This window comes from Rhinolophus sinicus, linkage group LG09 (assembly GCF_036562045.2).
Source record: "Rhinolophus sinicus isolate RSC01 linkage group LG09, ASM3656204v1, whole genome shotgun sequence".
Taxonomy (NCBI): domain Eukaryota; kingdom Metazoa; phylum Chordata; class Mammalia; order Chiroptera; family Rhinolophidae; genus Rhinolophus; species Rhinolophus sinicus.
This window is the reverse complement of record NC_133758.1, coordinates 108,397,615-108,420,789: the sequence shown is the minus strand read 5'-3', so window position 1 is coordinate 108,420,789 and position 23,175 is coordinate 108,397,615. Positions and strand designations below refer to the sequence as shown.

The following is a 23,175-nucleotide window of genomic DNA, read 5'->3' as shown; positions in this document are numbered from 1 at the left end:
GTTAAAACATGAATATTTGGTTGCCACTTACTTTTCGTTGCAATAATTCTTTGTTCCTTGTTCTAGTGAGGAGTTGGTTGATATTTTAATGAATATGTCTGTAAGAAAAGTTTTGTTTGAAACCTTTGCTCAGTGAAACCCCATCTTAATCAAAATGGGAAATCCTGCTAATTAGTACCAATATTTATATAATTCTACTACTTTTCAAATAATCTGGTTTGTTTTTGCTGTGATGTTTGTTGCTGACTGAATGACACGCAAATTTGGGAAGCATGGCCCATCTTTAAGTCTGTCTCTGTGGCTCACTTCCTCACCCTGGGTGGGTCCTTGCTCAAACACCGTCTTCTCTGGGGCTCACCCTCACTTGTCACTCCTCTCACCTGTGGCCTCACATCACACCCTGCACCCCCAGTCTCCTTTCCCTGCTCCGTTTTCTCTCCCACTGCACTTACCACTTTCTAATAGACTATGTAATGGATTTGGTTTTGCTTTGTATATTCATTTTCTATCTCTCTTTTAAGAAATACACCGAAATACAAGCTTCACAAGAGCAGAAATCGCTCACTGTTGTTTTGTTCATTGATGAGTCTGAAGCACCCAGAGCAGTACCTGGCATATAGTAGGCGTTCAATAAAACTTTATTGAATAAGTGAATAAATACTAAGACTTATTACTATGATCCTTGTCCTAATCTGTAAGAACAGGTTTAATATACTTTCATATATTAATTTAAAAGTATATAAAGTGAAAATGTCATTTTGTTTTGTGTTTTTAGCTAGTTTTCCACACCCTGCAGTTGGGAGCATTTGCTGCTCTTGCCATTTTAATTATGCGGCTGAAGCTGTTTCTGACACCTCACATGTGTGTGATGGCCTCTCTGATATGCTCCCGACGGGTAAGCGCTCATTCCTATAGAACCACACCCTAACGACCGTAGCAACTGCAATGTAGTTACCATGATTTGGCTGAGAAATTCAGAACATAAAAATAAGTGTTTTTGTCTTCGATGATTTAAACTAAGTTCATAGAGTAAGAAAAGCAACTTCAAGTAGCTTCGAAAATTAATCCTAGACTTTAAATGATATTTCTGTGACAAGTGATGAAGCTCCCTTTCTCCTCTCTTAGTATCTATCCACAAATGTCTTTTTTGGAGTGCAGGTCTATGCAAGTTTCTTGGCCCATCAAAACTCCCCTCTGGTGTTCTTTTAATTTAATACTAGAGTAGGTGCAGTGTAATTGCTCTAGTATTGTCCTGTTTGGCTCAGAGAATCCCTAGGAAACGTTGTCAATTCTGGGGTTCCACTACTGTAGCTAATATGCAAAAGAACTAGACAAAGTAGCTAGAATTTTGGGACCAAGGTCCTTCTAGAAACACTTTATCTCATTTTGATTATGGGAGTCTTGTCTTAGAATATCGTAATGCACGTACATGTCCATATTAGTAGGGTGTCCCTAGTTATTCAAAATGTCCATAAAAGGCAGCCAGATGTTACAGGATTTAGTTCTGGGATATCTCAAAACTGTGATTTGCTCATCTTAATTCCTGGTAGTGAATCAGTACTAGTGAAGCAGTATCAGAATCAGTACTAGAATCAGTACTAGAAGGATCGGTGTTCCTTCCTTCATTCTTTCGAGAGGAAAGAAAGCTTCATTTTTAACTGGACTCTGTAGTTCCAAAATATTTGTTGTTTTTAAACAATAGGTGATAGTTCTTATGTTATTAGTATACTTGGCAGTATCAAATGGTAACCCATCGTGGTTTTAGTAGCAAGGTGAGAATTTATTATTGACCCAATAGCACTCTTCATATAAGAATTATAAATAAATGGTTTCTTTCATTGCAGCTCTTTGGATGGCTTTTTTGCAGAGTTCGTTTTGAGAATGTTATCTTCAGCCTTCTAACAGTAATGTCGCTACAAGGTTGTGCAAACCTCCATAATCAATGGAGCATAATGGGAGAATTTAATAATTTGCCTCAGGAAGAGCTGATCCAGTGGATCCAGTACAACACCAGGCCAGGTATGTAGCTGTTTAGTTCTGTGTGCAGCTGGTTTTGTATCACACATTTAAAAACACACACACACGTAGTGTCATTTATACTCTCACAGATCCTGAGCCTGCTAAATGCATTGTGCACCAAACCAAACCTTTTCAAAAAACTGATTTTGTGCCCTCTTTAAATTCCTCCTTGGGGAACTCTCGAAAAGAATTTTCATTAACATTGGGAATTAATAAGTGTTCAGTTATACGCTGTAACTGAGATTGTTATCATATTTTAATCCTAAAAAAATTACAAGTCAAAGAAATATGTCTTTAATGACAAAATATCAACCTTGTGACAGATCTGTGACTTCAGTCAGTGCCTTCTGCTCCACCTCTGCAAAACCAGTCACTTGCAGAAGAGTTAAAATCTTGGATATCTTCTTCACTAAATCATTTAAAAGAGATGAGCATACACCCTCTTTTAAATACTCAAAAATGTTATTTTTACCTGACCTTTTTTCTTCCTATCTTTTTCCAAAACCACCTCAAGCAGATATTTATTTCATTTCTAAATGCCTTTCTAGAGAATATGTATGTTCTACAGTATTTTTTATAAGTAATCTATAATCTTGTCCAAGACTATTTTTGATATTGATAATTTTCTCTGGTACAACTTCTTTAGTATGGTCTATTTAAATTTATCCTGTGACTCCTTTACTCAAAATTTCCTCTTATCTCTTATTTGATAGTCACTGCTTTACTAATTAGCATCATTAAGGTAAACTTTTATAAGCTTCAACTCAGATATTGTGTCTGTGGCTTTCAAAGGTGACAGTGCCTCATCACTTAGAAATTCCAGGCCAGTTTAATCAGATTTTTAAAATTAATCCTCTACTGAATTTTTCCCTGTGGGAGTACAAAGTAGGCACACCCTTTACTCTCTCTTCCCCTGCCCCAGTTACAATTATTTCTTCACAAGCTTTGAGATACCTGCTTTTTAAATCTTGTGTCTTTGTTTGTTCCAGTGTTTGTCTTGGGTCCGCGGCAGAGTGCCTGTTTGGCAACTTACCATTTTCTAAGATAATGCTCACAAACTCCTACCTCATTTTTTCCACCTCTTCTTTGATTTTCTTAGAAGACTTTTTCATCGCTGTATTCTGAGTTCTCTCATGGTTGCCACGTGTTTATTAGAAGCAGCATGAAGCTTATTCTGTGGAACGGGTGGGATGGGTGCTTACATTCAGGTCCACCATGTAGGGTTGTATAGTTTGTGCACTGCACAAAGGTGCTCAGGTGAGAGGATGGCGGTAACTGAAATCCAGCCTATGGTCCACTCACCAAGTCATGTGTTAGTGAAGCTCTGTGAAGTCACAAGAGGTGCTTTTTTCTAATCTGTACAGTAGGCTAAGTAGAGACTTCAGTATTTATAGGAAAATATTTTTTCCTGTCGTGTTCATGTTTTCTTTACTGCCAAGAGGAAAGAAGAATGTGGAGAGTATTTCTATTTCTCCCCGTCTCTGCCTGTGATGGTTTCTCCTCAGTGGTTCCAGCTTTGTCTGGACAGGCCTCCATAGTTTCTTCCTGATAACCTGGTCCTGGGCTTTAGGTCCGTCCAGTCCAGGGTTTCTCAGCATTGTCACTGGTGACATCAGGGCTGTCCTGTGCATTGCAGAATAGTTAGCAGCATCGCTTCCTTCTACCCACCAGACACCAGTAGCACCTCTCCTCCACGACAAATGTCTCCAGAAGGTGGCAATATACCTAGGAAACAAAATCACCCCTGGTGAGAACCACAGCTCTAGCTTAAGAGCTTTTCATTATTAATTCCTGACCCTTGCAATAATAAATAAATATTTCTACTTCAATTGACTTACATATTTCCAAATTTAAGACATAAAGAGATTTTAATTCAGTCACATTTAGAATGCCTAGTTATATTTGAAAGTAAACATTGAATTGTTTATAGTAGATCTAAATAACGTGCTTGTTCTTATTGATGATTTTATTGTGCCGACTTAAAAGGATAACAACCTTCTTAATTTTATCGTCATTTATTATACAAAGGTGCCAGGAGCTAAGCATTTGGTCTTTTATCTTCCAAAATACAAAATTGCAGCTGAAGCCAGATAGTAGATTTTGGTGAATCTCTAGTTATACAAAAGGCAATGCTTTTATACATGTCATTACTACAAAAAGTAATGAAATGTGTAAATTATACAAAGTCAAACAGAAACTAAGAAATCTTAATTATGAATATTTAAAGGTAAGCTGAGGGGAAGAAAACAAGGCTTTCCTCTGGCAAGTCCTCAGAACTACGTATAGTTCATGACTCACGAACGTCATTCTAAACAGTGAACCATGAGATTTGCCCTTTAGCCTAACAGTCTCTTGGTGTCTTTCCAGTAGTTTCTTCGCACAGAGCTGCTGTGGCAGGAAGCTGTAGTGAAGTGCTAAGATGGAGGGCTGTGATTCTTCCTAGCTGGATAGTCGAGGGCAAGTCACTTAACTTTGCTGGGTCTCAGCTTCCTCACCTACAGAATAAGAATACCATAGAACCCACCTTACGAAGTTGTGCACATTAAATTGTGTAATCCTCCTAACAATATTAGCACAGTTCCTGGCATTAAGATTACTTGTAACAAAAGTTGGCTCTTATTACAGTGGACAGTCAGTAAATACTGAGTGAAGAAAAATAATGATGCCCATGGTTATTATTTAACTGTACTTCATTTGTTTTAATTTGGGTTCAAATACTACAGAAGAGTAACTTTTGCTTTTCTTTAAAACGTAATGAATATGATCTTTTTCAGACGCTGTTTTTGCGGGTGCCATGCCTATAATGGCGAGTGTCAAGCTGTCTACCCTGCACCCGATTGTGAATCACCCGCATTATGAGGATGCAGACCTGAGGTTGGCCACTTACCAGACCTCTGAAACTGAAAACAAGCAAAAGCCAATTTTTCTCAAAGTGGAAAATGTGTCTCATATTTATGACTAGCCTGTGTGCACATGTGTGTGCATGTATGTGTGTGTGTACGTGCATGCGTGTCTGTTTGCTCCAGTAAAACGCCTCCATAGTAATAGGAGGTGCAGTGGGTTTGGCCCCTGGCCATAGTTTGCCAGCCCCTGCTCTAGACTTGAAAAGCCCCTTTGCTTGTTTTAACAAACTATTCTCCATTTTACTTTGCTGGCCACTGATTAGCTTTTTTGTAACAGAGAAAAAGCTGTGAAATTTGCTATATGACATGCTTTTATAAAAATTCAGGGTGTGCTTTTGCTACCTAGTTACAACACTAGTTTCCATTGAGGTCAGAAAGTTTTGTTTTCCATAAATGACTGACTTAAAAAATCATTTTAATCATTCTAGTAATTGTCAGGGTAATCTTTTCCTTTTAATGCATTTTTGGCCTATTGTTAGGTGTAAATTTTTAAATTATTTAAAGTTTTATGTCTGATTGTGGAGGTTGGGCATTCCCTATGCTTGAAATCCTAAGAAATATCAAATGCATAAGCAGTTACTTGTTCAAGGTTTCATAAACACTCCCATTTAGGGCTAAATCAGGTACCATACTTTGGTGAACATCCATTTCTCAAGCTTTTGTGAAAGTACTTTATCTGACTGCTACCCTTGGGGCCAGTGTCTGAGTGCTCAATTTGTTACAGTCAGCTTCAACTCATATGCTTTTCAGAGCTTCTATAGGTGAAATTATCTACTGAAATTTATGTTTTCATTGTATTCAGCCTCTATCTGATGTGTTCCATCAGCACACTAATTATTTTATGAATTATGCAAAGCAAATTTCATATTTTGAATAATTATTCTGCTTCCAACTCTAGACTTTAAACTGGCTTATACAATAACAAGCATTACATGCAAAATTAACACTACTATTAAGTTTTAGCATGTGCAAAATATAAGTAGGACTGTGGAAACTGCTATCCCAAAATTCATTCATGCTGTTTGGGGTCATATATATAAATGCACCATCCAGCGAGCATTGAGATTTTAATTTGCTAGCAAAATTTCTTTAGTTCATTCTATTATCATATGGTAAAAAAATCTAACCTGTTTTTTAATTTAAAGGGCCCGGACAAAAATAGTTTATTCCATATATAGTCGAAAATCTGCAAAAGAAGTAAGAGATAAATTATTGGAGTTACATGTGAATTATTACATTTTAGAAGAGGCGTGGTGTGTTGTAAGAACTAAGTGAGTATGAGCCCTGTGCTATATTATATGGTGTATTTTTAAACTACAACTGTTTTCCTTTATTACAGTAGCCCTTATTTAAGAACTTTTATTCTAAATATATTTCATTAAAATATTACCCTGGTATTTTATTTAAAATAATTTTATGTAGAAAAGTAAAATTGTAATAACATTTAAGTAGAATCTAATTTCAAAAAATTATAGTGTGTTTTAGTTTCCTGATTTTTAAATTTTAATATCTTAAATGCAGCCTTTTTCTTCATTTTTTTTTTTGTTTTTATGATAATTTTTATTAGATGTGTGAAATACAGGTTTGAATGTACAGCAGAGTGAGATATTAACATTCTGCTCCTACAGCTGATTTACATTGGATTTATAAGACTTATGAGAAAAGATTCACTGTAACTCAAAAGCACATAGTAAAAACATTTCTAATTACAATTGTAAAATTTCTGAATTTTGAATCTCTGAAAATTGTAAAATTCTATAATATTTAATTGATATCTTGAGGCCTTTTTTGGACTCCTTGATTTAAAAGGTCCTTAGTTGTATTAATTTTAGCATTAACATTTTTCATTTCTTCTATGGATAATTAGGAATTAGTCTATAACACATTGTTGAAAAGCTAAGTTCAGAAATTTTAGTAGCTAATTTTTATATATAATTTTAATATCAAGTATATCTAGGAAGAAATGGCATCTTGCGAAAGGAGAAAACAGGAACCTTATAATGTTAATATATGTGCACATTATATTCATTTAAAATTGAATAAAACAAAGTAGACTTCAAAACAAGTCATACTACCACAGATATAGATATTTTATAAGGATAAAAGGATTAATTTATCAAAAAATACATGACAATTCTAAATGTGTATGCATTTAAACAGAGCTTCTAAGTACACAAAGTAAACATATGCAGAACTAAAAGAAAAATTAAGCAAATCTTCAGTCATAGTTGGAAATGTTAATTAACATTCCTTTTTCTACTGAGAAAAGTAGATAAAATGTCAGTAAAGGCATACAGGATGTGAACAACAAATGGTATCAAATGACCTGATCGAACTGGCATTTATAGAACACTACAGGGAAAGCGGGAGAATACACAGTCATTTAAAGGGCACATGGAATGCTCAGCAAGAGAGAACATTTTGGGCTATAAAAAGGGTCTGAAAATGTTTAAAAGGTTTGAAATCATACAGCATTAAATTAGAAATCAATAATAAAAAGACGTGGTAAATCCATACATTTTTTGAAATTAGACAATAAATTTATGGATAACTTATGGGTTAAATGAAAAAACAAAAGAAACTTTAAAAATCATATTTTTACTTGAATGGAAAAGGGATCATTTCAACAATGTTGCTTGATGTAACTGTATATCTGAATAGAAGCAAAATTGAACCATGATCCATACAATGACATACACAAAAATTGACAGGGATTGCAGAACTAAATGTAAAAACTAAAATTATAAAGATTTCTTAAAACACAGAGCACTAACCATAAAAAAATAAGTACATTATATACATCAAAATTGAAATCTTTTCCTCAAAAGATGTTCAGAAAATGAAAAGGCAAACCACAGACTGGGAGACAATATTTGCAAAGTATGTATCTGATAAAGGACTTACACATATAGTTTGTATAAAGAAATTTTACAGGTTAATAATAAAATGACAATACAATTGAAAATGGGCAACAGACTTGACAGACATAAATCACCAAAGAAAATGTGTGAATGACTAGTCAATACATAAAAAGATGCTCAATATCGTCAGTGTTCAGGGACATGCAAATTAAAACCACAATTGGATACCATAACACATACTCACGGACACATAACATTTTTAAATCTAAAATACCACATGTTGGAGGATACAGGCTTATGTTGCTAATGGGAGTGAAAATGATAACCACTTTGGAGAAGTATTTGGAGGCTTTTTATAAAATTTAAGCATATACTCGTATGTACTCTTACTCAGCAGTTCCATTCCTAGAAATCTAAACAAGAGATATTAACATCTGTCCACAAAGGATGTAATAGCGGCTTTACTCACAATAACTCAAGCTGGAAACAACCCAGATATCTTATCAAGAGAAGAAGGGATAAACAAATTGCAGTATGTTAATATAACAGGATACTACTCAGCAATAAAAAGGAACAAACTACTGATATATGGGGGGAAAAGGGTGAATCTCAAAAACACGCTGAGTGAAAGAAGCCCAACACAAACGTGTACATACCATATGATTCTATTTCTGTGAAGTTAAAAACATGCAAAACTGATCAGTGGGAATAGGAATCAGAGCAGTGGTTGGTTGGCTGTGGCGGAGTAAGGGGTGGGAGGGTACACTGGAACTATTTCTTTCTAGAATGATGGCAGTGCTCGTTTTGATTGCCATGTTTGTTAGCAGGGTACATGCCTTTGTCCGGACTCATGCAACTGTACACTAAGATCTGTGTGGTTTTACTTATATAATGATACCCCAATCAAATATTACTCTAAATACACAAAGGTTTATGCAAAGAAGAATTCTTCTAAAGTTCTGGGACTTAAATGTTTTGGAACTATTGCTAATAGCCTGAGAACACCAGGAATCAGGTCTAGAGAAGGGGTAGCAAATCATCTCTCAAGGCACTTCTCATTGGTGGTAGTAGTGTGGCTCACGTCTGAAAACATATCTGGGCTCAGACTGAAAAATAGCTACTGATTAGTAATTCCTGTCATATGCTCAGTAGTAACAACCAGATAGGTGCATACAAGGTATTTGCCGTCTCTTAGACAGAGAGCACTAGGTTACAGCTCATTTTTACAAACCTGGCTGCTTCTACTTTTCTTCACGCTGTTAGATATTACATATTCCTTGCTGAAAGGCCCTCAGGCTGTGACATATAAGGAAAATAATGTAAAGTGCTAACTGGATTTTATGGTTTGGACAAGCTGAACTAAGGACTTATTAATGTGTCTGGCCCACAGAACTTGAACATAGGACCCATAAGAAACCAGTTTGGGAGGGATTTTAGTTAATATCGACAGGAAGAGGTGGAGTTACTCCTCCCAGGTGGAAAGGAAGGCAGGATGTCTGTCCTTGAGATTTGTGAATTTCCTGTGCATTTGACTAAATGCATTCCCCGACTTGCACACACATTTAGAGGAAAATCCCAGAAGCAAGGGAAATACAGAGAAGATGGGCCTCTGAATTTGAGTATTACTCCCACCCAAAGCCTGTCTGATAAAATACACAAGGAAAATTCCAGGGCGAAAGAGAAGTCGCTGGAATCTGACAGCTTCTGCCCATGACTGGAGAGCCAGGCAAGTTAACTGACTATCAATCAGAAAAACAGCAAACTCATAATCATGAGAAGAACAAAACAGATTCCAGAGTCACTACAATTTATAATCTCCAGCGTGCAGTTTCCAGCCAAAAGTTCTCAGACCTGCAAATCTATAGGACAGTGTGACCAAAACTCAGGAAGAGAATTAGTAGAAACTGATTGAAGTAGGCCCAGATGTTGCATTCAGCAGTCAAAATCCGTAAAGCTGCTATTATAAACATATTCAAAGAATTGGGGGAAATATTCTCTAATGAGAAGTATTATCTCATTCATTCTACTCATAGAGCCACCCAAATGAGGAAGGGTTGAGGAGAACAAACTTCACGTAAGAGCTTTGCTTCCCTGTCATGGACTAGACGTTTTCATGCTATTCCATGTCAACTGAAGCTCAAAAATGTAAAATTCCTCAGGAATTGTGTTATCTTTAATTTGTCTCATTCTATCACTAATGGACCTTATATTTGGTTGGTGATATCACTTAGAAAATATATTGATTTACATTTCATTTTGAAAATGAAGTTTTAAATGTATATTTCCAAATATATACTGAACCTTTATTATTAGATTCAATAATATATTGGTTACTTGGTTAAGTGGAACATGAGAATGCAACATACTTAATTTCATTTTTACCTCTAAATATTAAACTTATGCTTTTTAAAATGATGCTTTAAAATCTTTAATTCTTTGAATAAATTAGTCTCTCAAAACCTAGGAGCTGCTCTATAATTAATACATTTTCTCTGGCTAGGAATGCATTTTTTTATACGACTTACTGTGCCTTTGTTTCAGGCCTGGTTGCAGTCTGCTTGAAATTTGGGATGTAGAAGACCCTTCCAACGCAGCTAACCCTCCTTTATGTAGCATCTTGCTCAAGAATGAGAGACCTTACTTCTCCACGGTGTTTCAGAATAGTATGTACAGAGTATTAAAGGTTAACTGAGGCTAAGCCTTCCCATCACCCTGGGACGCAAAGAAGTGCACAGAGAACCATCACTTTGGCTTATTTACATTAATCCAGACCACAGGCTTTAATAAGGGATCCTTAAAAAGAAGATAAAATGATTTAGGCTTTTCTCATTACTAAAAGGTAAATTATTTCACCGTTTTCCATTGAATGTCAGCCTCGTGAAGCTTGTCATTTAAATAACTAAATCGTTTCGTGCCGCACAAACAAATGTTCATTTTAAAATCTTAAAGAAAAATGTATGTAAAAGAACAGTGAAATTTAATAAATCAAAGGTATGTTAGTCCTTTTGTACCCAGCTAGGTGGATTGCTTCAGATTTTCTGTAGTATCAGGATGTACCAGCTCAAACTCCGCAAACCACTTAGAATCAACTAATGCCATTTGAGAAATGACATTTCCTTCAGATTCCGATACGGATCACAACTTCTTCCGTGGAGGAGATTTGTTAGTAACTGTGTTCATTAGGGCTGCTTTTGCTTTACCGGCCTTCAGGAAAGATCTTTAATAGCTTTCAATAACTTTTTATCATTTCAAGCTAAATATTTTTAAAGACAGCTTATTATTTTGTAATGTTTTGAACCTCTTGCATTTATTTACCCAACCAGTATTTTTTCCATTGATTAGTTCTCAGCCTAAATTCAAGAGGTTATTAATCTGTCTTTAAAATGCAGTGTTTTTTCTTGTAATATCCAGGTAAAATAAAAATGACTATTGCAGATGACCAAATGTGGGGGTTAAACATAATTAGAAAAGAAAATCTAGTTAAATTTATCAAAGGAGATTTAAAGATTCTAGATCTTGGATGAAACAAAGGCATTTCATCTCGGCCCTGGACTTCATTGGACATAGTCTTTCTTTCTGGTCACCATCTTTTGTGATAACTTATTTTTAAGTCCTCAATTATTTTTGGCTTTGGATGAGGAAGGTGATGTTTTATAAATCCACTCCCAAATATAAAACCTACCCAACAATAATGCTTTGGGAAGTGATAAATAGTTATCTTGAAGCTATTGTTGCTGAATGCAAAGATAAACACTCTCTTTCTCTGCTTGGTAGACATCAAATATGCCACATCTATAGCATTTTAATGTACATCTACTTTAAGTTAACATCTTGGAATTTTTATAATTCCCTTATGTTCTTGTTACATTTGATGTAACAAAATGACTTAATTTCATAGATCAGATCACTTACAGTAAGTAGGAGTTATATACAGGAAAACCAATACAATTGTTTTTCATCTGTAAGTTGTAAAATATTTTAATACAGGATACAAAGCAGCTAAGAAAGCATACCGCATTTTACTTATTTTGGCATTTTCGAGTAATTTGTTTTGGTATGTGAGACAAAGAAGGAAAGGAGACATAACACCTAACACTCATAAAATTAATGTGACACATTGGATGGTGTTTTTATTGGAAACATGTTTTAAAGAACTTGGCAGAATTCAACAACAAAAATGGGACGTATTGTACTAAGAAAATGTTCCATACAAATATAATGTGTTAATGTGGATTTATGTTATTTTCATGTACTGGGTATGTTTAAAAATTAAAAAAGCCCTTCAAGATCCTACGTGTGTTTTCTTTTTCCTCATCCTTTGCCAAGCATACATTTTGAAATAGAAATTATTCTGACATAAAGTAGAAATCACGGCTTCCTGGATTTATTTACCACATTTGCATTGGTGGTATTTCATGGCCATTTTAAAACAATTCTGCATAGTCTCACGCAGGAGGCAGTGCCCTGTGATGGAAACAGCATGGGCTTTGAAACCAGGTGGATCTGAGCTGGAATCCTCGCACTTCCATTTACTAGGTGTATTACCTACCATCCACTCAGAAGATATTTATTGAGCACTTACTGGACGCCAGGCACTGTGCTAAGCTTGGTCGTGTTTCTTGACTCTCTGAGCTTCAGTTTCTTTCCCTGTAAAGCAGAATTCACAATGTCTACTTGGCAGGGTCACTATGAGGATTAGTAAGAATGTGTGAAAGTACTTGGCACATATAGGCCCTCAACTAACGTTAGTTCCACTTGCTCCCTCTCCCCTGCTCACTAAATAACCAGTTCAGTAATATCAAGTCACATGGTAGGTTATCGCATCTCAGAATCCCAAATGTCCTGCCTTTAGTTTGTGTCAATAAATAGGAATACTGGACTACAGCTTACTTTTATACAAATAATGCCACTGGCTTCTGGCCTGCATATATTTTATTGTTTATTCTTTTGAAATGTGGAGACCACACTTGAACACCGTTGGTTGAGTGATGGGTAGCTTTTTCCTCAGTGCAGGGAAGAGTTTTCCTTAGTTTCCTATTATCATATTTTTGCACACTTATTTGAAACCATGGTGAGGAGTGAGTTGCGCACAAGCCACAGCCATTCCCTCCAGCACCCCGCTGTCAGAGGTCGATGTGTGGCTTCAGTGAATAATATGTGTGTTCCCTTTTGCTTCTAACAGACACCACATCAAAAACCATTGAGTACCTTCATGTTAATTTTAATAATAAAATTGTGTTTATATTTTATATGTTTGTATTACACAAGCAATATAAAAGTCATTATAGAAATTCCGTTTTGAAAAAAAGGAACCTTGAAAGAAGGGAAAAATTATTCAACAGGCACTATTAACATCTCATGTTTTTCTCCCAACCTTACTTTTAGGCATGCATTTTTTTGCTTGTTTTAACATAGTTTAAACAGTTTTATGTTTTGTTCTTCATACAATAAAAATGGGAACGTTATATATAGACTTTTTAATGGCTACATATTAGGTTGGTGCAAAACAAATTGTGGTTTAAAAGGTTAAAAATGGCAAAAACTGCAATTATTTTTGCACCAACCTAATATCCTATTTTATGTGTATGTGTAGATAGGTAGGTAGTAACACAGACAGACAGATATCTGAGTATATAAGCGTATATCTTACCCATTGCGGAGCTATTTCCATTTTTGGTACTACATGTATGTATATGTAGAAACCTGAAATATCTTAGTGCATTAGGATTTTTTTTTTAAATTTTCAAATTATTTCTTTAGGATAGATTTCATAAAGTTAAATTTCAGTCAAAGAATGTGGTATCATCCTCTTAGAGGCTTCAATACAGTTTGCCTCAAATTGCCTTTGCAAAGAATTGTCTACACCACCAAACATCAGTGACAAGGCTCATTTCACAACACTCATTAGCATGGGTTAGCCTTATTAAAGAGTATTTTTTGCTAATTGGTGACACCCAAAATGCTTTTCGGTATTATTGCATTTATTCCATGGTTTGTGAGATTGTGCACTCGTTCGCGTTTGTCAAATGCTTGCATTTCCTCCTGTGCATTGCCTCTTTATCCACATTCTTGTGTGCCCAGCCCTGAGAGTGTGTGTCAGAGATCCTCACTGTTAGTGAGTCTGTCTTGTCACTCAGTGTTCAGTAAAGCTGATGGCGATGCCGTATATGTTTGCATATCCTTACTACTCCGTAGGCTGGAGATTATGCTTCCAGCTGTCTAAAATAGTTTATAATTTGTACTGTATTCAGTGTGTCACATTTAATAGTAAACATCAAGTGTAAAAATCTCAGTGCCTCAGCTGCTGAAAGAAGGACTCAGTGATCATAAGTTCATGGTTGGACACTATCAACTTTGTAAATTACTTTTATGAAATTTCTTGAAGTATTAAATCTGGACTGTGTTTTATAGGATCTAGAAAACAAAATTAAATTTTCCAGTTTTTGGCTACGTGTGGACTAGTGGGTCTCTAGTTCCATCATTGTCCACTAAGAACTCACTATATTCTTAATCTTTAGCAAGTGTAATACATTCTCTGGAGCTCACGTCATATTCTCTGATAAATCCACTGAGTCTCCTCTAAAGAGATGGGGTTAAAGCTAAGGGAGAAGAAAATCTCTCAGAAAATTCTTTTTTACCATGAGAAATAAAAGGAAAATTTGAGAAGAACAGGTAGATATATAACTTCATGAACAAACATCAAATTTAGGTAAGTTAAGGACTTAGAAAGGCAGAACTTTATTTTTAGAAGAACATAGACAAATGGAAATTAAAACCACATGACAAAGTGTACAAATCTGATAATGGATGAGAATAAGGAGCCACAACAATACTCATGACACTGCAGGAGTATAAATTGGTACAGCCACCAACTGGAAGATGGTTTTATATTACCTAATTTTAAAGTATGTAGTTCATGTAACTCTCACCCTGACGAAATGCCTGTACAAATATGCCAGGGAAAACAATTACAAGAATGTTCATGTGAGCTTTATTCATACGGCGGGGAAGGAAGGACCTGAAAACAACCTAAAAAGCTACAAATAGAATGGATAAAAGAAGTATTTCCATACAATGGAACATTGTACAGGAGTATTAAAAGGATCTATTCATGCACCAACAGGACTGAATCGCAAATGTTAAGAATAAAAACTAAGTTGTCAAAGGTGGGGTGTGTGTATGTGAATACGCCATTTATATATAGCCTAAAAGCAAATAAAACATTAATATTAGGAGACACGTGTGGCAAAACAGCAAAAGCAGAGGCATAATTAAGGCAGAACCTAGGCTGGGGATCACGCCTAGGAGAACACAATCCAGGAGGGACTCTGCGCGTCAGCGTTGCCATTCCAGTTCTTTAAGTACGTAAGTTCATTTGATCATTCCTTAAGACATGCATATACTTTATAATGTTTAATATATTTTACACCCTTCAAACGAAGGCTTTGATATCACATCAGTGGTTCTTAAACCTCAGATTCTCTTTCAGGGTGCTTAAACAAGCGTCAGCAATTGTTCTGAGGACGGAGGTCCGGCCAAACAAATTTACAAATTGTAGATTTTATGGAGCATTTTATTTTATTTACATTAGCGTCATTTATTATTTAGTTTTCTTCAAATGGGAGATGACATGCTTGTGCCTTTGTTGAACAACACAAACTGGATAGAAAGTGATTATTTTTTAAATTTGTTTAATCTTTAAATTTTTTTGTGAAAGTCATTCACGTTCATTAAGGGGAAGCTGGAACATACTGGATAGTAGTGAGAAGAAAATCAACGATCTTTCAGTAGTAGTTCAGCTTCTTAAAAATGACCACATCATGGTTCACAGGACTTTGAAGAAAGACATCATTCGGAGAAATTGATTTACAATTCACTAATTATTCGATTCTTTTTGTTAATAAGTCAAGATGTACAATGTAACGTGGCTTCTTCCTGGCCCTAAAATAGTCTCCATATGATGCGAATTCTGTTTCTGCAACTCAACACATCAGTTGTATTTGATGGTTTTTGTGTATCAAACACCCATGTTCTATAATATATAGGAAACACGCAAATTAAATTTGCTTTTATTTTTTTAAAAGGTCAACATTTATTTACCCAACTTGTAGCAGGTATTGTCACGACTGTGTGCTTGAGACGCCCATCCTTCCTCACAGTTCCAGACCCTTGTCAAATCTCAAGAGCTCCCAGAATGGAGAAAAGCCCTTTGAGAGCGGTACAGTCCAGGCACCCAAACCACGAAGGCATGGTATGTACACATTGTACACGTCTATGAAGAGTTAAACATTGAAATTGGGGCAGAAAATTACTCCAGCCAAGTCATTCTTTTAAATGAACATGGGGCTTTATTAGACTCTTTTTACAAAGTTGTAAAAAGCAAAACTATCTTAATCTGAAAAACAGTTCTTGTTTATTCCCCATGTTTAATGAAATGATTTACTGTATTATAAAAGCAATTACTTTCTTTTAAAACGAGGAAATGCCCGCTAAAAATGTTCTAGTGCGCAAAATGATTATTTTATATAGTCTTAGCGCCATCTGCTGGTCATGAAATATTATGACATTTGTCATCAAGCCGCAAAAAGATTAAGGAGCTAGTTTGCATATATTTTAATAGAAAATGGGAGAAACAAAGAGATCTCAAGGACATGGACTATGCTTCTCTGTAGTTGTGAATAGCTCCGCAGATAGTAATAGGACAGTAATTCCTGGCTGTTTTCTCCCTTACCCACCACGTCTGTGCTGTTTCCTCTACCTCTCTCCCTCCTCCAGTCCCTTAAGGAAGTTCTCTCCGCGTGGGTTCCTGCCTCCCCGTCCAGGATGACTGACACTCCCAACATGACGTTTGGATTTCAGCAACAGTGAACTGATGGAAATCTCCAGCATCTCTTGTTCCTGCCTGTGCTCACACTGTCCCCTCAGGCTGTTAAAGTCTTACCTGCCCTTCTCCCACTTCCTCTTCCTGCCGTCCTTCACCTCTGTTCAGAAGTCCTCTCCTCCTGGAAGCCACTCCGACCCTCTCCTCCATGGTCTGCTAGTGCCACTCCACTTGTCATATTGTTTGGCCATTTAAAAATGATCTGTTTACCTTTGGGAGTCTCTTACTGACCTATGAGCCACTTAAATATAGGATTTGTGTCTTATTTATTTTCTGTGTTTCACTCAGCACAGTACTTGGCACATAGTAGGTGCTCAATAAATGTTGCATGAAGAATAACATGGAAAGTAGTTGGTTAGAATATAGAAAACAATTAAAGATAGGTGGTTGGTGATCCCACTGGGTAATTTTTACTGTTTGCTGTCCCTACTGTATGACTGAATTATCCCTAAAATGGATCCACATAGTCTTAATTATGGTTTAGGTCTCTAACACTGTTTTGGGTGTCCTGAGGATCAAATACAAAATATTAATATGTAGATTGAGACTGGGTTTGGATTCCTGCTCTTTACTAGCTGGGCAATTTATTTAGCACTTAAAATTTTTCTCATATGCAAAATGGAAACATTAAAGGTATATCCTTATGTTAAAGAGAAAACCACTGGACCCAAATGGTGTCACCTGTGCTACAGCCCATGATACTAAGCCCAGATTTAATACCTGACCTATTGCTGTTCCCAACTCTCCCAGAAATATAATGTTAATCCACCCGTCTGGAATTTTCTGGTCAACACCAATGAAGTCATCTGTCATGTGGCCCCTCTCCACCCCCAGAGAAAGAAGGGGCAATCTGCATGATAAAGACCCTTGCCAGTTGTTCCCTTCCCCAAAAAAAGAAGAGGTGCAGGTCTAAAATAATCCTTTCTTTGGTTCATAGCTCCCTCCTCCCATTCTGTCCAACCCCTGGGAGCGCCCTTCTAGTCGCTAGAGGGGAGGCTGCCTGACTCAGGAATCGCTTAATAAAGCCCATTAGATCTTCACTTTTACTCGGTTGGATTGTGTTCTTTTACACCTCAAAATGGTCTTTTGAAGGAAAAAATAAGGTAATACATGTAACTCATATAAAATAAAAGCGCCCAATAGGTTGCTTGTTCTTTCTTTTTGTTGTTGTTCTTGCTAAAGTCAAAGCATTGAACACTTCTGACTGGATGGGGTTTCTATTCTCCATTCAATAGTTTGTTTATTCCTTAGGGAACTGTCTGTCCCTCTAGAGCCTTTGGGAAGCTTTACTATTATTTCTCTGATGTAGATGAAAAAGGGGCCACACACTAAACCTGACAAGCTCAGGGGAGGCCTTACGAACTCAGAGACCGAAAGTAACCACATAGGACGGCCTGCACATAAAAATTCCTAATTAAAAGAGGGCCATGGCAGGTAGTCACGTTCTAGGCCTGTAGCTTCCTGGACAAAGGTCAGTCTTTACCTTAAGTGAAACTGTCTGTTATGTGTTTGCATCTAAGGTGACATACCTTTGAAATGTCAGAGTAATCTCCTTTTCCAGACCCCTCAGGGCACAACCCACCTCACCAGAGCAGGAGACCACAGAACCCCTCCTGTTACTTTGTTCCCACATACCATCTCTATGTGCTGTAAATGTTAATTATTAACTATACTGTACTCACCAGAGTCCAAAAGAAATGTGTCCCTCTGTTTTACTTTTTATCCAATCCCAGAGATTTCCCTGCTTTGCTTTCTCCTGCCACCAATGGATTTCATGTAACCCTCCCTATGTTTCCTCCTTTGGTCTTAATATATAAAATAAGCTGTAAAACTGCCATTCTCCAGAGTTTTTCCTCAATCCATTGAGATTTTTCTTCCCACCAGTTGTCATCAGTTTGGCTCAAATAAACTTTTTTTAAAAAAATATTTTGTATTTTTCAATTACAGTTACATATTATATTAGTTTCAGGTGTACAACACAGTGGTTAGACATTTATATAATGTATGAAGTGATCACTTTAATAAGTCTACCATGTTTCCCCAAAAATAAGACCTAGCCAGACAATCAGTTCTAATGCATCTTTTGGAGCAAAAATTAATATAAGTCCCGGTCTTATTTTATTATAATATAAGACTGGGTCATATAATATAATATAATTAATATAATAATAATATAATATAATATAATACAATACAATACAATATAATATACTGGGTCTTATATTAATTTTTGCTCCAAAAGACGCATTAGAGCTGATTGTCTGGCCAGGTCTTATTTTTGGAGAAACAGGGTAGCACCCACCGGGCACCATACATAGTTACTACAATATAATTGACTATATTCCCTATGCTGTACTTTACTTCCTTGTGACTATTTTGTAACTGCTAATCTGTACTTCTTAATCCCTTCCCCCCCTTTATTTTACAGAGCTTCTCACCCCTCTTCCATCTGGCAGCCATGAAAATCTTCTCTATATCCATGAGTTTGTTTCTGTTTTGTTTGTTCATTTATTTTGTTTTTTAGATCCACATATAAGTGAAACATATGGTATTTGTCTTTCTCTGTCTGACTTATTTCGTTTAGCACAATACCCTCTAGGTCCATCAATGTTGCTACAGATGGCAAGATTGCATTCCTTTTTATGGCTGAGTAATATTCCGTTGTATATATGTACCACTTCTTTATCCACTCATCTATTGATGGGTATTTAGGTTGCTTCCATATCTTGGCTATTGTAAATAATACTGTGTTTGTTTCTATGTATTAGGCAGGGCTGCTATGTCTTCTGGTCTGAGTAGAGTGGCCTTATGTAGTAGGTGCCCTATGGGGCCCAGTGGCACATCTCCCTGGTCTCCTGACCCAGGTGCTCCAGGTGTGTCCCATGTTTGGGTTCTGTGTGCCCTGCTATTGTAGTTGAGCCTTGGTGGCTGTTTGCACATCAGTGGGAGGGATTGATCCTCAGGATAATTGGTTGTGAGGACTGGCCGTGACTGCAGTGGAGGAGTGGCTGTGCAGGGGCTGACCCTATGAGCAGGATTTGCTTTAGCAGGGCTCTGGGGCCTGCCCAGTCTGCCCGTTGGGTGTATTGTCCATGGTGGCAGCTGGATAGTGCTCCAGTGGGGTCTAAGCTGGCCTGGGTGTGCTGGCTCTGGGGTCTTCTGGGCAGGGCCCCACCACAGGCCAAGTTCAGTTGCTGCCTGTTCTCTGCCCTTGGCCACCTGGCATGAGGTACAAAGTGATCTGCAGATGGCTGCCACCTGTGCTGGGCTTGGAGGTACCTGGGAGAGGCCAAGCTGCAAACCCAAACCGCTGCTGGCATTGCTGGCCTTGGGGCTGCTTAGCAAGAAGTATGGGGCATGCTGAGGCCAGATGCTGCTTGTTTGGGGTTTGTGAATCTTTGAGAGATTTTTAGGAATGTTCACAGCATGAGCCAAGATAACCCATTTATATGGAAAAGCCACTGGAAGCAGCTTGGGTGGGTCCACAAGTGGGGTGGGGTAGGGTCTCAGGGAATCAGGGCAAATGAGTGGTGTTGGCCACATTGATGGAGACTCAGATATAGTGGCCACCTGTGTCTGTACGCTGAAGAGGGGAGAGCTCAACAAAGGAACAATGGCTTCTGCCAGTTCTCCTGTCTAGGACAAAGCTGCCCTTCCAGCCCTCATTCTGCAGCCAAACATCTCAGTTCCTCCCTGTATGTCCCTGGCACCTTTCAAGCTGCTGCCCCAGTGCTGGAGTTCAGAGCCAGTGAGTCCGTCAGCAAGTAAGTCCATGTGTGGGCCCTTAAGGAGAAACCCCTGGGACTCCCTGCCCTCTGTCTTGCTCAGCCACAATCTCTGCTGGTTTTTCACAAACAGAAGTTACGGGGACTTCACTTCTTGACCCTGGAACACTGGGCTGGGTAGATTTGTGTGGGGCTGGGACCCCTCGCTCCTGGGGCGGGGGACTTCTGCAGCCAAGATACCCTTCTGATTTTTAACTGCCACATGTGGGCATGGGAGGAGCCTGTTCTGTGTCTCTGCTGCTCCTACCAGTCACGAGGTGGCTTGTTCTGCATGTCCTTAGTTGTAGGGCTTTGATTCAGCTGGACTTCAGGTGGTTCTCAACGATGGTTGTTCTGTATTTAAGTTGTAATTTTGATGTGGTCATGATAGTAGGTGAGCACAGTATTTACTTACTCTGCCATCTTGACCAGTAATCTCAAATAAACTCTTATAAGACTTTTTCTTAGGCTGGATGTTCTTTTGTCCACACCGAGGAGGTCTAATTTATATATTTAATTTTAAGGAGCCATTTGCTGAAAACAGAAAATGTACACAGCCTAAATATATGACTATAGCTTATTTTGCAAAATAGTGGGTTGCAATAGTGTAGTGGTATCATATGGTTTTAAGTTTTAAAATAACTTTACTTGGGTGGTCTTTTCCTCTAGTCATAAAAATAAGAAAAGGCTATTTTGTGATCATGCAGATACAGTACAGGGTATGTTATTTAACAGTGATGCAAGAATTACAATTTATCAAACAGTACAATCAGCACGGGTGTGTGTGTGGGGGGGTGGCGCTGCTTGCTCTGCAAGTAGTTTCAGATCCCCAAAGGGCAAAGATATGCTTTGTAAGTAGCTTCAGAGCTCAAGCTGCAAAAATCCAAATGTTGGGTGTGGGGGCAGAGCCAGGGGTGCAGTTTCCAGGCTCTTAGCCTCACGTGGAAAGATGCTGGCTCAGGTAGTAAATGGCCATCAACTGTGGCTAGTTGGCCGTCAGCTGTAACCAGTGAGCCATTGGCCATTAATATAACTGCTATGGCTATGCTAGGAAAAAAATGGGGGCTAGCAAGAAGATGGTGGCTGGCAAGCGCGGATTGCAGTTAGCACAGTGGATTGCAGTTAGCAAGGGGTCTGTTGGCAGGCAGAAAAGCAGATAGCAGGTAGCACGTCGTGTGAATCCAGCCTCCAGTGAGACTATAGTGGTATGACTCCCCTACCTATGGCTCCGTGGGTGTTCTTTTTTGGCCTAGCCACATCCTGCATTTTTATGTGGGGAGCGGGAGCTGAGATCCCTCATGACACCCTGCATGACATAGGGCCACAAGTTAAGATATTAAAATTCTTATAAGTCTTCACAAAGTACCACAGACTCAGTAGTCTAAACAACAGAAATTTACTTTCTCACAGTTCTGGAGTCCAAATGTCTGAGATCAAGGTGTTGGCAGTGCAAGGGTTCAGAACAGGCCTCCCCAAAATGTGCCACTATGGTACGTGGATTATTTTGAGCTGAAGGCAAACCCTGAGGGGGCAAGAGAAATGTCTGCCTCTCATCCTTAACTACCCAGAAGATTCTAAATCAGGTGGCCTTGCTCATAATAAGAGTTATTACCAGAGATAAGTTTTTATGACCTTTCTATGTCGCAGAGCAAACTTCTCATCTGCTCTTCTCATCATCCTGTGAATTGCCCTCCTCCCCTCAGAAGTCCCAGGTGCCTTACCTGATTCCTTAGCTCAGGATGTCATCTATACCTGCAGTTAAAGAACTTGGCTTCCAAAGCTCAACCTTGTTTTACCTTTCTGTCCCTGACTCTCTCACGTATGCAGGGTTCCCACATATATGTATGTAATTAAACTTGGTTTTATTCTCTTGTTAATCTGTCCCATATAGATTTAATTATTAGATCAGTTGAAAGAACCCAGGAGGATAGAGAAAAGTTTCTCCTCCTCTCCTCCCTCTCCCCACAGTAGGGTCAGTTTCTTCTGAGGCCTCGCTCCTTGGCTTACAAGTGGCTGTCCTCACATGGTCTTTCCTCTGTGTGTTTCTATATCCTGATCTCTTCTTATAAAAGGAGTCACATTGGATTAGGCCCCGCCCTCATGACCACATTTTACCTTAATCACCTCTTTAAAGATCCTATCCCCAAATACAGTCACATTTTAAGGTACTGAGGGTTAGGACTCCTTACATATGAGTTGGGTGGGGAGAACAATTCAACCTATAACACCTACTTAACAGCATGTGTTTTATAAAGAAGAAGTAGAAGAAGGAAGAGAAGGAGAGGTTGAGAAAAGAAAAAAAGGAAGGAAGGAAGGAAGGAAGGAAAAGGGCCTGTTAGCAATGCACAGGACAGAAATTCTTTTCTTTAAAATTTAAAGTTTGATCATTTTGCAGTAATTAAAACTAGATTTGACACACACAAAAATGCCACCTTCCTACCGTAGCTTGCATGGGATATGAATGACACAAAGCACACGGAGGAAAAGGAGATAAGCAATCCATCCTTGAAAAGAGCCATCTTTTCCTTTCATGGGAGGAGAGATGCAAATATAATGCCTATACTGTTGCTCAAGTTAATGCTATAATGAACTTTACACACTTCTTTTTCTCTGTGTGTACAATCATCCTTAACTATACCTTTATTATCTCCATAAAGTTGATTTAGAGAGCCTTTCTGGTGTTACAGTTTGGTGACCCCATCCTACCCCTGCAGTCATGATTCTAGTGCCCAGATAAAGAGTCTTGT

The 23,175-nt window shown here is 37.8% G+C and overlaps 1 protein-coding gene across 5 annotated transcripts in view; it reads left to right on the top strand.

The window, feature by feature from the left end:
• DPY19L2 (dpy-19 like 2) overlaps positions 1 to 12,071 on the top strand; it is a 60,761-nt gene extending 48,690 nt beyond the window's left edge. For all 5 annotated transcript variants that reach the window (XM_074340994.1, XM_074340993.1, XM_074340992.1 and 2 more), the window contains 5 exons: positions 776 to 895; positions 1,845 to 2,019; positions 4,794 to 4,893; positions 6,068 to 6,193; positions 10,325 to 12,071. In XM_074340994.1, coding sequence (XP_074197095.1) covers positions 776 to 895; positions 1,845 to 2,019; positions 4,794 to 4,893; positions 6,068 to 6,193; positions 10,325 to 10,475 — 672 coding nt within the window. In that variant the 3' untranslated portion in view covers positions 10,476 to 12,071. The remainder of the gene's footprint in view (positions 1 to 775; positions 896 to 1,844; positions 2,020 to 4,793; positions 4,894 to 6,067; positions 6,194 to 10,324) is intronic.
• Positions 12,072 to 23,175: the final 11,104 nt, after the last annotated feature.